Consider the following 16,381-nt stretch of genomic DNA (forward strand, 5'->3'; position numbering starts at 1 on the left):
ACCGATGCTCCAACAAATGGAGGCTTTCAAGGCATTATCTACGCGAAATTCCTCACTAACAACCAAGCATCTGTCCCGGAGCACTGTATGTACACTACATGACAAGTGGAGGGCGGAGCTGGGCAGGTGAAACGTCACCAGCCTATGTGAGCAAGTCAAGGAAACGGTCCTGCTAAGCTGTTATCGAGTCTGGCCTACTGGCTGTGGGGACTCCAGGAGGCAAACACTGTCAACAATGACAGTTATGTGGTGTTGAACGCTGGCTACTTCACAGCCATCGCTCTTATTGAGTAGTCTACAAATAAGTGTACAGCATTTGTGGTGCTTATGGCCATGAAATGCCCAATCAATTAGAAGCGTTTGTTAGAAGGCTCACGGGTCAGTAAAATCATTGCTTCACCTAAATTACAGCACCGACGTCAACAAATACAAGAATTATTACTTAGAGATGCTTTTGATACGGAATATTGGAGAGCGTTTACTACACGTCGGATGAATTGTCACAGTCTCCCTTCTCAGAGTATGTTCTTGATAAAATAGCTTTTTATACTCACTAGAAGCAAAAATTATTTGTCCAATTAGGATTGACTTAGCTACATAAAATATGCTAAGGTGGAACCTATTTTGAAAAAGGAATTGTAATATTTATGTCTTGATGTCATCAAAACTGTGGGTACTTCAAGATAGTGTGGGGGATACAGGGTAGCCTACTGGTTAAAGACCCGGGTTCGATTCCCCATATGGGTAAAATGTGTGAAGCCAATTGTTGGTGTCCCCTGCCGTGATATTGCTGGAATGTTGCTAAAAACGGCGTAAAACTAAACTCACTCACTCACTTCAAATAATGTGCACATTTTCTTATTATATTTTACAGCAATGTGTCATAAACTTCAGTGATGCTGGCAGCAGACCAGTTTATCTTTGAATTTTAATAAATTTATGGAATTTTTTTTTAGAAACTGTGCACACTGCATTTGCAAATTTCACATGTAAATGATGCAAGTTGCTACTTTGAAGTGATGACTAACATATCATGAACATAAACCTCCTGGAGTCTTCAAGAAATAATACATCATGACTTTTCAGCAAGTAAAGTAAGTTTTCTAAGAATTAAACATGTTTTCAGGCCCCGACAACTTTTTAGATATGTTCCATCGTCAAGTATTTCAACGACTAAATCAGTAGTTCCAAAATCGTTTGTGTTTCAATTATGAGAAAATATGATCGATTGCTTGGTTGTTTGGTCACTGCGACTAATCTTCATCTATTTCATTTAATCGGAAAACAACTACTAAAGTACTGTCGGAAATAGAAAAAACACTGTGTTTTCACATTTATATCTACAGTTTAGGTAGTTAATATGTGAAAGTGTGAAATATCTGTTAAACTAAGTTCGGCCTAACTACAGTCTCAGTGGGAATGAGATAGGAAATGTAAAAGAAGAATTTCACTGAGGATATATTAGTGCAGAAATGAGAAGTCCGATGCGACTTATTTGGAGCAGACCATGGCTTTATGCAAATTAGTGTGTGATGATATTGTATAACAAATGACACTTTTTGAATGTCCATCTTGAAATTAGATTTAGCTTCATTATAAACAATAGCAGACGTAAAAAATAACAACTTTAATACTGAAACTATTAAGGATGTAGATGCCATGGAGTCTCACTATCACTATAAAAAGAAACAGGTAGGAGGGGTCGTCTCAAAAGCAAAACCAAGACGGGTGTTGCTGACGGTAGTTGGGGTCGGGCTTGGGGATAGAGATATTAGCTAAGATAAGATAATCAATAGAGACATATTCAATACACATGAGAAAGCATCAAATATATTTGAGATGACCCCTTGTGTCTGTGGGCAGCACGTTGCATTCCATGCCAAGTGAGTCGACGGTCCGTCGTCATACCTGGCTGAGCGACCTAATTGCCATCTATAGTCTGATCTATTGTTTTCAGCAGCTATTCGTATTTTTTCTAAGTTTTGCCCGATTTTACGAGTAAACATGCTTTTCTGGATATCCTATTACTCATCCCACTGAACGCCCAGTTAGGCCGATATGGGTTATTTCGACATATGCTATTTGCAATCATGTAAATTTTCGGGATACAGAGTAACAGCCTAAAAACAGTTTTTTTCTATTTCCGACAGTACTTTAGTGGAGATTCAATGTGAGGAGCGAATGCTTAAACCACTTGGCCACCTCACGCACCCTCAGACTAGAACGAGGAGAGGTGAATTTTGCTGTTCCTATATTTAGGCAAATTGTTCCGTACACATCACACTTGATGCTTCTTTTGTCCGTCACTACTTCCTTCCTTCCTTCATCCACGATCTGAATCTGCCAATGCTATTAGTATCTGTTCCAAGCTTACATCATTTATAGCTACGCCACAAAGAGGTGGGGTGAAATTGGGTTTAACGTCCTGCTTGAGAATATTTTGCTCATATGACAATGTGCATGCGTGTGTATGTGTATACGCGGCTGCTTGTACTAGCCCAGACGTAAGCTGGTTTTATAGTGCTAGCCCACTGAGATACCATGCCGCAGTGAAGCATGAATACCCTACTCAAACACATTATACTGACTCCAAGCTGACCAGTCCTTGTTGTACCCATTAATGCTGAGCGCCAGGCAGGGACCAACAAGTACCATATTTTAACGTCTTTTGGTATGACACGGTCAGGGATCGAACCCACGACCTTCCGCTCTCCGGGCGGACGCTCTATCCACTACACCACAAAGAATATTGAACAATCATATATGGTGTCTCAAGAACCCAACAAAATTAGACCGATAACTGGCAACTAGTCTGTAGTACCAAGAAATAAATTATGACTGAATACAAATGCTATATATACATCTCACATAACAAATTTTACTGTTGAAAACATTTATAATATTCTGCTGACAATAGCACCATCAAACCTCTGTGTTCAGTACAGAAAAGTTCATGAAACAAGATTAACTACCAGGGGCGGAAAAAACTTAAAATTGCTAGTGTACTCCGGTACAGTGGCACATGTAAAATCACTTGCCCTGATAATTTTTCCACTATAACGGACGATTTTCTTGTTGATTTTTTAAATAAGCAACATAATTAACATTGGAAAGTCAACTGGACACCAGTACAGCGTCACATACAAATTTGCTTGCCCAACAGAAAAAACACTGGACTGGGACATTGGGCAATGGGTTATTTCCACCCCTGACTACTATTTCCAACATTGCAACATATATCAATGACCAGGCAAATATTCCAGCAATCTCATGGCTTGGTCACCAAATACAGACTTCACCTTCTGCACCTACATAAGGAATTGAACCCAGATCTCAGACAATGGTCAAATTGTTTTTTTAACTACCACAACCACCTGCAATATACCAATTGTTAAAATAATATTGTAAAGAACAAAACAATCTGTAGTATCCTTACTTTTTTTTCACCTACTACAATAACAAAGATTTTGAAAAAGGCAAACGCTGTGAATAAACCATCTGATCCAAAGAAACCAAGAGCAAAGCGATTGATTTCCACCCCAATACCAATCTAATGAAGTGTACCAAACAAGGCTGGTAATACACTTACTGAGTACAATGCAAGTATTAAGTGCGCAGTAATTACAGTAATCAACAACATGCACTGAGGACAACTTGTTCATGAAGCAGACTACCAACGCTTGCCAATTCCTTCAGTTTATCAAAACCAGAAAAAGTAACCACAAATTAAAAACAACTGCAAAGGCAGTCTCGAATCAAAATAAATTGCATTTGTAATACAAAGGATTCATATTCAATACTTCTTTTTCTCAGATTCACATGGGGCTTCATTAGGCAAGTTTACAGGCTTAAAAGAAATGTTACTAGACTGGGGCTTCAGGCTAGTCATTAAGGCTCAATATGTAGTGAAGACATGAGGCTACTTACCTGACAACTATCAAACAAGTTGTCACCCAGAAGCAGTCATATCTTCCTGATCAACAACTTCTAAATGTCAATCAAACACTTCAGCAGTCATAGAGCTATAGAAGTCTACTGAACAACAAAAACTTGAAAGTGATGGGGTTCTTGTAGAGATTCAAAGATACTGTTCTAATTTGTCTGCACAAATTCTCAGCAGCAGACTTGCCATCTAATTAGACAAGTGATTATCCACACGAAAATGTCACAAGTATTTCCTAAATTTTACTAGTATCACACTAGTAGGCTTTTGTTACATTTTAATCTACATTGTTTTGACCACAGTGTTAAGATAAGGAGGCTTCTCAGATTAGAATATTATACAAGTGAGCGAGTGAGCATTGTTTTACAATGCTTTCAGCAATATGTGGAGCACTTTAACTGTGGGGTCACCAGAAATGTGCTTCACAGATTGTAACCATGTGGGGAATCAAACCCAGGTCTTCAGCGTGAGTAGCAAACACTTTAACCACTAAGCTACCCATCTGCTCAAATTATATAATAACCTTAAAAATCCTTGCAACTTTTGAACACTGATATAAATCAGACAACTGACCGATCTGCTTGCATCAGAAAACTGAACAAAGCTCTATGTAATCCTGAAGTATAAAGAATGTTGAGGACATGAAAATAGTTTTTTACTGGATGCAACTACTCCGACATTCAAATATAAAAGAATCAGACATATCCATAAAAACAAACTTAAAAAACTAAAAGAAATCTTAAATCTTTGCCAAAGAAGAAAAAATCTTATCAGGAAGGATCTACCTCAGACCAAGTGTACTTTGGTAAAAAGAATTACATATAAACATATCTTTCAAAAACAGCTAGAAAACTGGGTCTATTTCTGCTACACGTTAAACATAACTCGACTGCACAAAAGTGTCAATGAAAACTAAATATTTCTACCCTGAGTCAGACAAAATATTGTCAAGCCAAATACTGATACATCACTGATATCAGACCACCTCTTAAACAAATATTACATGATGTGAAACTATTTCAAAAGGACAACAATTTTCCAGTCAGTTCTGAGCCAGCTATAGGTGACAATATAAAGATCAATCTCCCAATAACTTATCTTTCACTACAAATGTATAACATTGGCCTACTAAAAGAAAACATGTAGTTTCTAGATCACCCTGGATCCAAATTAAAACACTGGAAAGTTTGATCAAACACATGTATGGTGTGTCTCACCTTTCAATCAGGTTGTGTAAAGCTTTGAACAACAGCGTCCTGCACTCATAAGTCAGCCCACTGTCCTTGTCCTTCTCCTTGTCCCAAGACCCATGCTCCAACTCTGAAATGTACAGGAAGCCTTGTTTATTGACATATTCAAAGACCATGCTCATACAATGAAATGTACAAGCATCCCTTGTTTATTAACATATTCAAATACCATGCCAACAACGTAATGTACAAGCATACCTTGTTAATTAACATATTCAAATATCAAGCCAACAATGCAATGTACAAGCATACCTTGTTTATTGACATATTCAAAGGCCATATTCCAACAATGAAATATACAGGCCATGGCATTGACAAACAAGCAGGTATGAAAAGTACTAATATACAACAAACAACCCTTTTTAAGAGTTAGTAAATGTTATGCTGCACTTATTATCAGTCCAAAATTACATCAGTGACAGAAAGACTGATTATCAGTGCAGGCATGTGCCACTCAATCCCATAGTTGGCAGATTACGGTTGATTAACATTTCATAAACCCACAATCCACATTTCAACTGCATAATGATATGTCAAGAAAGTAGTATAAAGAGGGTTCAAATCAATTTGATTCTTCTCTTAAATTAGTTCTGCACAGCACAAAAAATGTTGCTTCCACAATATATAAATCTTCACAAACATGTCTGTTCATAATTACCTCTTAAATATGTAGCACTATAACATTACAAGTTTATATCATGTAGATGTATTCATATCCTGCATGCCCAAACATATAGAGTAGGTGAAATGTACAAGCGCACATGTAATCCATCGCATCTTTGCATCAATATCACTTTCATCAGCGATTTCTGAATAAAAGCTACCTTGTTTATGCAAGTATTAGCAAAAACTTTAAAACTCCGCAAATTCCAGAAAACAAGGCAATACTGACACCAAACATTCGAATAAACTGTCCACAATTGTGTTAAGTACCCAATCATCAATATTAAAAGCAAGTGTTACAGCAGAACCATATATTCCACCCCCACAAGGAGAGTGTTGGTGTATTGTCTATAGGTGGCCAGCTCATCAGCAGAGGGGAAACATTCCTGCAAGCAGACAGACAGGTGATGGGGAGGGGGAGGGGTACAAGGTGCAGCCCCATTTCCTGTGTACAGGAGGCAGCGGTGCTTAGCCAGTGTTCGGTGGTAATATTCAGGTGTCTGATGAAACAAGCATGTTGTTAGTATATCAGATTCTCCTAGATGGGCTGATCATGTGTAGAAATAGGGAAGAAATGTTCATCATATTACCTTGTAAAAATTACCAGTTTCAATATTTCATATATATGTTTCTCAAAGAAACTTACTTGTCTTTTGTTTGGGGTTAATTATAGATGTTATTACTTTTATTTTAGAGAATCGCAACATTTATGATCTTTAATACACATTTAGTCTCGGAAATATAAATATTTACAGATGTTAAACTATGGTAAGAAAATATCAAATGGAGCCAGACTCTCTTTATTTTCATAACAAGAATTAACAAGACTTAACAAATGTAAGCAATATTAAATGTAATTTTCAATAAATTAAATTTAACAGATAAGAACTTAAGCCGTCATATACAATTCAATAAAACCAGACAATGATATTGAATGATTAAACAGCATATGAAATTTCGGATTTGTTGACATGGTATTTCCAGTTTTAAATGCACTCAGTAATGACTGTAGTTTGGCGCAGTTCTAAACACAGCTGTAAGAGTTGAACAATTTAAATACCATTTTTCAAAACATTACAAAATAAATCTTTCATATCAGTATAAACGATTTCTCATAATCCATTCCAGTTTCAAGTAGCTTCTAAAACATGATCCATTCTACAACAACTATCGCCATCAAATCCACAACACTTCTACAGAGAAAACCAGCACGACATAAACATTCCCCTGATCGTCCACGCTCTTACTGCAAACAGAAACATCATACATTTCACCAATCATCACCCATCAACGGGCCACCATGACACTTGCATTTTGTTACACGAGCCAAGGGCATCGCAAAAAACATGTCAGTGGAGAAAATACAGCTATCGTGTGGACCTGTTCAACAAGGCCTTATCAATCACGCTACCTTTGAATTACCCTACCAGCTAATATGAGGGTGTAATCTAGGTCACACACAGCAGCATGAAGGCTGGATGAAATCAACAGGAATTCTAACCAGGCGAGGGGCTGCAGTCAAGAGTGCAGACATTTCTCAATTACCTTGTGAAATACACACCACCTTCATCAGCCAGCTAGTCTGACTTGGGAAAGTGATCACTGAACTGCCTGAAGGCAATCGGAGGAATTCCTAAATCTTTGCTACCGTCCATCTGTCGCTCTGTCTGTCCCAGCAGTTGATCAGTCAATATCAATGAAGAAAACCAGCTCTACATAAGAATCAAAACAAACCCATAACATTGCTGTTAGGTCTGCTGTTAAGCTGCTTCCTGAATTTCCTCAACAGAGAAATCTACCACTCAGGATGGCTTGCTAATTGCTATCGCTGTAGTGTTGTGGTAAAAGCATTAGCTCTACATGCTATGACTTTTTCAACTCAGCTTATGTAATTAATCTTTCAAACTGACTGCAATCTGATAACACCATACATTCCTCAAGATCACTGACCATATAGTTCTGTTCAGAACAGAAACTCATACAAGATACATTTAATTAATTACAGAAACATTTTTAATACAAGCTAGAACGTCTGATTAATTTCTCCAGCAAATCCAATAAACATATTTGAAAACAAAGCACACACTATAAAAATTTTCTGAACTAAAAATATAACACACAAAACGTTCACCAACCAGTTCATGTAAAGAAATAAATGTATTAACTAAGAACTGCAACTCTATTAGCAATATCCATCTCGTCCCTTCAGTGGACCCGATATAATAAAGACGTCATTTCCCCAGCCCCCCACACAGCCAGTACCAATACAGAGGGCCAATACGTTCTCACCACTGGTCGATGACAGTGACCCGCGTAACACTAGGCGAGCCTAATTGACTATATTTATTCATACCAGGCTGTAGGCTGCTGTAATGAGACGACCATTCTTTTTTTTCCCAAGCCTGACCAAATTTCCCTGAGCACTACAAACTACACACCTGAACTTAGAGGAAAGATCGTGGGTAAACAAAATCGCCTGCTGATGAAAGACGGAGTATCAGTGGACTATGTGACAAGTGCCGATTCCTAGCCAGGCTGTAACAGCATGTTTATTAATGCCTTGATAATGTTCTTGGCTCAGCATAAAAAAATCAATAAACCAGTGGCATCTAGGACGACAAATGAAAAGCCTCAAGTCTTCATTCCACAATATGTGCATTGATTTCCTTAAGTGTTTGGGCACTAGGATGACGCTCACATCGTGTTTATGCTTGCACTACAGCGTGGTAATAGTAACTGTATTACATGCAGCAGTTACGGTATGTTTGACTGACAGCATGCTATTCATTGTATAACCGGATGCCAGCTGACATACCTATTGATTTAACCCTCACTGTTCAAACTACACAGTGCACATGTTGCAGTCTATTATGATTTTATACAAATCAGCTACAAAACTTTCCATGACAACTACCAGTCTACCACAGACAGCTTTGACTCATATATCTGTGACATTGATGTTTCTACTGAGTACCAGAAATGTTCAAGAGGTAGCGAGCGAGTTTGGTTTTATGCTGCCTTTAGCAATATTCCTGTTCAAGAGGTAAGCTCCATCACAATTACATCTTTAAAAGTATAAAAACGCATAAATACAATGTTCTCTGCACCATGAATTCTGATGCTTTAGACCTGTGCCACCCACAACCTTCATTCATCACAAACTTTGAGGTAGAAATAGAGGATCTTCAGTAATTTATAACTAACAATATTTGTAAATAAATCATTCTACAATAGCCTTCCATATTTTGTTGTTGTAATTTCACACATAAATTCAATATGTTAAATAGTCAACATATATTTAACAAAATTACATAATTTACAGAAATATACAGAAAATGGCATAATCAAATTTTTAAATACCTCAATAATTATAATTCATTATAAATTCATTATATTTGGACATGTATAACTTATTCACAAATATCTGTCAAAACCTATTCTGAATGCTCCTCAAACAATTCACAAATCTGCAAGATTCTGATACGTTTACAAAATAAGGTAGGATGTTATCGTTGATGCGAATCTACTATTACCAACCCCAAACCCACTGTTTACAGCTTCTATCAAGAGCGACAGCCACATGCATGTCACTTGACCCACATACAACCAACAGCCTAAGTGGTGTTATAATCACACCAGCTGCAATGCACAACTGTCAATCATGTTTCACCAAACACTGCACTGCAGGTATTGTAATTTTGATTTCTACATTAACTATGTGTCCATGTCAAGTGCCCAGGGTTTATTTATTGTCAGCTGTTTCACTGGCAACATGTGTGTATTTCACGCCCATACAATAGACAGTTGTGTTACGGACATCAAATGATAGGTTTCATCTAAATAATCAATGTAACACAGAATACAAAGAACATTCCCCATATCAAGTTAGAACAGATTTCATTAGAATTTCATTAACGGAACAATTATTTCTGGATGCAATATCTATTACAGATACAAAATCAATTCTTATTTTGTTACAGCAATTGCAATTACAAATATATCAATACATCAGTGTTTCACATCATAGCAATTTATATAGCAGTGTTTGAAATAGTGGGTGTTCAAAATTCAATGAATGTTCCAAATTATAGGGGGTGTTCAAATTAAGGGTTTCCTGCTGTCTTTAAGGACTGCTGGTGAGACATTTCAATCTAAGGACTCACTCAATAGTAACCCTTCAAGATTTTCATGCTTAAATTTCAAAAGCTGTATACTGTTAAAACCTGTACTATGCTCAGTGAATAAATCACTTAGAATTATTTGCCGTTTCACTCAGGAATAATGAATAACAAGTGCTTACAATGCATACAATAACTACCCCAAACTTCATTTCCATTTAACTGCTTTTGAGAAGACACATTATATCACAAACACAGGACTTGATCGAAGCCTAACAATCCTGTTAGCTAGAATAGGATGACGAAGCCATCTGAAAATACCCCCAGTCTAAGTAAATCATCAGCTTTGATCCATCAATAAGGCGATGCTCAACTGAACGCTGATCACAGACACAATTAATCACAAAGCATGTTATCTACAGAGATTATCAAATAATCACACTCACGCCTTGGTGTACATACTTGTAGCAATCAATGCATGGTATCTTCATAAGTGGATAAAATATTGCTGTTCTTAGTGATGCATCACTACATAATAAACAATGTCTGATAATATCAAACCATGGATATTTCAAACCAAACTGATTTTATAGCAAAGATAAAAATTGATTTTTCATTGCAATTATTCATTGTAATTCAACACAGAATATTTAGAGCATGAAAGTTCACATTCTAATACCTAATACTGTTCCCAAATGCAATTGAAATCCCCATGCTTGTCATAAGAGACAAATAACACAATCAAGTGGTCATGCTTGCTCGCCTGGGTGTCATCATATCCCAATTGTGTAGCATGACGTTAATGAAGCTAACCATGAAGATCTGGGTCAGAATTGGATTTCAGCAACCAATGGTTGTTGAAAGAGGCGATTAACGGGATCGGGTGGTCAGACTCGCTAATTTGGTTGATATGTCATCATATCCCATTTGCGTAGATCGATGCTCATGCTGTTTATCACTGTATTGTCTGGTCCAGACTCCATTATTTACAGACTGCCGCCATATACAGAGATGCCAACCCTATTTTGGGCCTAAGTGTAATAATGGAGGTCAAAAAGTGTAATTTGAACCTTACAAGTGTAATACTTAAAACACTTCCATAGTGAAAGGTGATAACTTTATAAAAATTACTTTTAAGAAGGTTTATTCACATGAATAGGAAAGATTCTAGACAGAAATACACGTGACCAATCATTATGCAGTTCCATACATCAAAAATTGTTGGTCAGGTGACACAAAATACTTTAATTCCTTACAAGTTAATTTGAATGAGCGCGATGCTAAGAGTAAGCGATTCCTATCGGTGTAAGGCCATTTCTGAACCCCTGCACTAGTGCGTCATGAAAAATATTCCCTGTGAAATTTTATCCACTTGATTGATTTTCACAAAACGGGTAGAAAAGCGTCATTTTCACAGATCAAGTGTAATGGCGTAATTTAATGGTCAAAATCGTAATAATTACGCCCAATGTGTAAGGGTTGGCATCTCTGCATATAGTTGGAATAATGCTGAATGTCCCATCATTAAATATCTACTAATTTTGTCAGAAACTAAACAAAGAGGCTTCCAAAGACATTATTATTATAAAAGTAATAGTTCTTTAAGTTTTACCATAAGTTTTGTTTATGGCAATTGGATAACTCATTTGAAATAAATTCCCCTGCATTTATTTTCTTGTGTCAACTCCCAAATAGACACCATGTGCACTATGTAATAAATGCCTTCAAGTACTAGCTGTGAAGATCAACCCGAAACATGCTGATGATTATCAGAATTATCACTGGCCTGACAAACATACTTGAGGTAATATCAACCACTTAAGTCAGAAATTCCACATTGTTTCAAATGGTATTTTCTAAAATGTAAACATAGATGTCATCAATCTTCAAATATGATTGGTTGGTTGGTTTTTGTTTAATGCCGCACTCAGCAATATTCCAGCTATATGGTGGCAGTCTGTAGGAGGCAGTCTGTAAATAATCGAGTGTGGACCAGGCAATCCAGTGATCAACATCATGAGCATCAGTCTATCCAATTTGGGATATGATGACGTGTCAACCAAGTCAGCAAGATTGACAACCTAACCACCTCCATTTACAACAAGCATGGGTTGCTGAAGAGCAATTCTAACCCGGATCTTCACATGTATCTGCAAATATGAGGTATGACCATATAGATTTCTGACGGACCTTATCACAAAATAATTTAAAGTGGTAAGCGAATATGGTTTAACACTGCTTTGATCATTTTGCAGTAATACCACAGCATGTCAGCTTGGTGTGGGAAGAAAGCCCGAATTGAATCAGGCGGTAAATATTTACCACGTTGGTGAAACCCACAAACACAAGTGTGATGCAGACAGACCAAACAGGGTTTGAACTTAACAGTAGCATGCGGCTGCTCCAAATTCTTGCAGGCTAGTAAAAATGTCCCAACTGTGTTAAAATTGAAAGGCATTTTCTTAAAATGGGCTCAGGACACGGAGAATATCCAGCAGCATCCTGGCATCACTAAGGGACAGAACTCATCACACCATCCTAAAACCACTATAACCACCCCAATACAGGGTTAGGCACCACTGGTCATACCCAACAGCAGCAACCTGGCACTGCTAAGGGACAGAACTCTGCGTGCCACCCTCAAACCACTATACCTAACCCTGCCATTCAACCCCTGATACTTTGTTAATCACCACTGGTCATATCCAACATGTCCACAGTTCATATAGAACTAGTTCCTTAAAAAACAACTAGTCTTTAGATTTTCACTCATCTTGGACAAAACCCGTGAAGATCCGGGTTAGAATTGATCTTCAGTAGCCCATGCTTGTCGTAAGAGGCGACTAATGGGATTGGGTGGTCAGGCTCGCTGACTTTGTGGACACATGTCATCGGTTCCCAATTGCATAGATCGATGCTCATGCTGTTGATCACTGGATTGTCTGGTCCAGACTCCATTATTTACAGACCGCCGCCATATAGCTGGCATATTGGTGAGTGTGGCGTAAAACTAAACTAACTCATCTTTGACAAATGATGAAGTGCCTGTGTCTATGTCTACCTGTGACATTTAGAAGATTTGCCAAGTAATGACTGCCAGTAGAGTACATGGTATACATATTATCAGATGCTGCTATTTTCATGTATAATTCTGCTCATTACAATCAACTGTTGGGCACAGGTGCCTTCTCTGTTTACAGGAATGTAGATAATGCTAAATGTTGGGCATCGTTTCAAGCTTTTATTACAGCATGCCGAAAACTATCAGCAGCTATTACAATCAGGAGGTAGGCATTCTCAGGTAAATGTTGAAACATCATGGAATGTTTGTGCAACTCTCTATTACATGGGACGAAAACATTGATAGTGCACAAGGAATGCAACTATCTGTTTCACATTGCACCTAAGAAAAAATATATGTATTCATGAGATTATAATTTGTATTCTCTGTCAAAAAATTTAATCCTACTATTTGGTACATGACAAAGATCATCAATTTCAAATGAATTTTTAAATAATTTGTTATATTATCACTAAAAAGCAATTTACTGAAACTGAAATTAGCCAATAAAGTCTACTAGCTGAATTGTGTTAATATGTTGTAGAAATGTTGAATATTCTACTAGTTTAACATCAAGGAGAGCAGTTTGAGCAAACTGACAGTGCTAATTTCCTGTCCGTTACTTACAGGACTATACAGGTAGCCAAAGTCGTAGATCGATACTGATTTGAGTGAATGTTGTTTATGACAATACTCAGCAATGTTACAACTCCGTGAATGAGAACCTATCAAAAGCTTGCTGGTTTTAGCGATCAGGATGGGATGACACAAAATCAACCAAGCTACAAAACATGACCACACAATCCCCATTTGAGTTTAGACAATATTTGGTTGTTTGTTGTTTTAAAGCCACACTCAGCAATATTTCAGATATATGAACACTTGTCTGTAAATATTTAAGTCAGGACCAGATAATCCAGTGATTGACATCATGAGCACTGGTCTCAGCAATCGGGATATGGTGACAGTCACCTCTTATGACAAGCATGGTTTGCTGAAGACCAATTCTTAGCTTGGATCTTCGCAGATCTAGTTAGCCGACATTTTTTGTTTGCTTGTTTAACGCCGCACTCGGCAATATTCCAGCTATATGGTGGCAGTCAGTAAATAACCAAGCATGTGGTCAACAGCATGAGCATTGATCTATGCCACTGAGATATGATGGAATGTGTCAACCAAATCAGCAAGTCTGACCACCCGATCCAATCAGTCGTCTCTTACGACAAACATGAGTTGCTGAAGACTAATTCTAACTCTGATTTTCAAGGGTCCAAGTTAGACAACAACAAACAAGGGCTACAAGTGACCCTTAAACAGTGCTTGTATTGTCAATGTGTATCGTTACACATATGAAATGTAACTATCCTTGAAAGGGACATAACTCCAAGTCTTAAAATTCCATCAAATATGATTATCTGAGTAAGTAAACATAACTAAAATAGTGAATGTTCACTTATCCTTCAAGTATTTTACATGGATACATATTTTGTATCTGCAGGATTTTTTGTACTTTTATTTTAGTGTTACATACTTTAAGGCATATCAAACAACCTATTGCTTATTTGGGACTACATGCTCATCTAACAAAGCGAAATTTTAGGGAACAACCAATCATATCTAATTAATATTACACATGGGGGCAAGTTTGGCCTAGTAGTCATCAATGACTTCACACAATAATTAAATTAACAAACAAAAATAGTCCCTTTCAAAAATGTAAAATATTGCTTACTTACGATAATTACAAGTGCAGATGACCTCAAAACAATGTCCCCAGTTCTTCTAACTTAATCATTAATCACTAAATTCCTAATGCGTATGCAATAAACACAAATCAAAAGTGTGTTGTTTAAATCCCCTCTCTGTTAATAATCTCACATTAAATAAACAAATGTAGAAACATGTTTGAAATAATAGTGCCTAAGACCAATATATGTAAAACATTTTGAACTATTATGAGCAATAAGGAGTTGGACTTGAATCCACCACTTAAGACAATCAACTGATCTGTCAACATGACCTAAATAAAACATCACAGTAATACGAGTGTGTATAGGCAATTAGGTGTCTACTGCCTTGTTATTAATAACTGTTTAGTAATATAGCATGCCTGTGTACTGATGCAAGAAACTGGCGAAATGAACAACAGTACAGGTGCCTGACATGTGATGCAATGCACAGCCACCTTGACATGCTGTCAATCATGGGAGTAAACACTTACCCTTTAGGTCAGGGGAGAGAAGGTTGTCGATGCCGGTCGGCTCGTCTCCATACCAAAATACCCACAGTTCTTTGCCAACTGACAACTGCTCCGGGGATCGAGCTTCTGAATTTTTCACTACTCGTCTCCAAACACATAGTAAACCACTTTGAATACAACGTGCATAGGAAACAAGCACTGGATCTTCGAGTTGCTCCACCGATACATTGTCCGGATTTGAAGTCAATTTACGCCATTTTATGCCACCAAGATCCGTCTAGACAACAAAACAGAACAAATCAGTGACCTTCATCACAATTTGTGCATATGAAAGAGCATATCATCAAACGGTAGCGTTATGTAAATACATTTCAATATTTAAACACTGATTGATTGAGATTTGTTAATCGCTTGTCTATGAGCACGGGCAGGTGACATCGCTTCGAACCGTTTGTAAATATGTTACCGAGTATCTAAATTGGGAAACGAAGCATGTAAAATGTAAGGTGGAGGGTAGAGAATTGGCCAATATTCGCAAATACCGAAACATTAAAGCAGGAAGGTCACGCAGCACGCGATTAGACGCAAACAATAGCCGACACCGGATAATACTCATTTAAATCATATCTTACCAAGGCAAACAAGTTTGTGTAACAATCCTCCAGAGAGCAGCCGTTTCCCGTTGGACTAGGGTGACTCATGGTCACTCCATGTTCTGAAAAAGACCACGTATATCCTGAATTGCTGCTAAAACATCCACTTAGCCACAAATCGAGAAAAATTTGTCAATTAACAGATACTTCGCATAATATGGCGACAGTAATGGCGACTTGCTGCGAACAACAAGGCGGTAAGGAGAACGCGCTGCCATTGGCTGCTTCCTGTCACATGCTCACGGGTCGAGCGGAAATACTATTGTCTATACAGCTACTCAAATAGGCTTCAGACCGTGCAAGTAGTACTCTGGTGACCTCGCCGGGAAACGTGAGTCCACGACTGTCAAGTTTATGTTATAATTTTAAACACATAATATGTACATATCCTAGAAGTTCCAGTATTAATGCATGCTATACCCATTCATCATTCAAATTAGGCTTATGGTAAACATCTTCAATATGGATTTGTTTCATTTTTTAGATGTGCTAG

General features: G+C 37.5%; 1 protein-coding gene across 1 annotated transcript in view; it reads right to left on the reverse strand.

Annotated features, from left to right (window-relative positions):
* LOC124264340 (mediator of RNA polymerase II transcription subunit 13-like) overlaps positions 1-16,092 on the reverse strand; it is a 75,057-nt gene extending 58,965 nt beyond the window's left edge. The window contains 3 exon segments of the mRNA XM_046699096.1: positions 5,161-5,263; positions 15,257-15,512; positions 15,868-16,092. Of these exon segments, the coding sequence (XP_046555052.1) occupies positions 5,161-5,263; positions 15,257-15,512; positions 15,868-15,936 (428 nt within the window). The 5' untranslated portion in view covers positions 15,937-16,092.
* Between the last annotated feature and the right edge of the window lie 289 nt (positions 16,093-16,381).

Source organism: Haliotis rubra, unplaced genomic scaffold, assembly GCF_003918875.1.
Source record: "Haliotis rubra isolate DU_JTF1 unplaced genomic scaffold, ASM391887v1 Scf92, whole genome shotgun sequence".
In the NCBI taxonomy this organism is placed as follows: Eukaryota; Metazoa; Mollusca; class Gastropoda; order Lepetellida; family Haliotidae; genus Haliotis; species Haliotis rubra.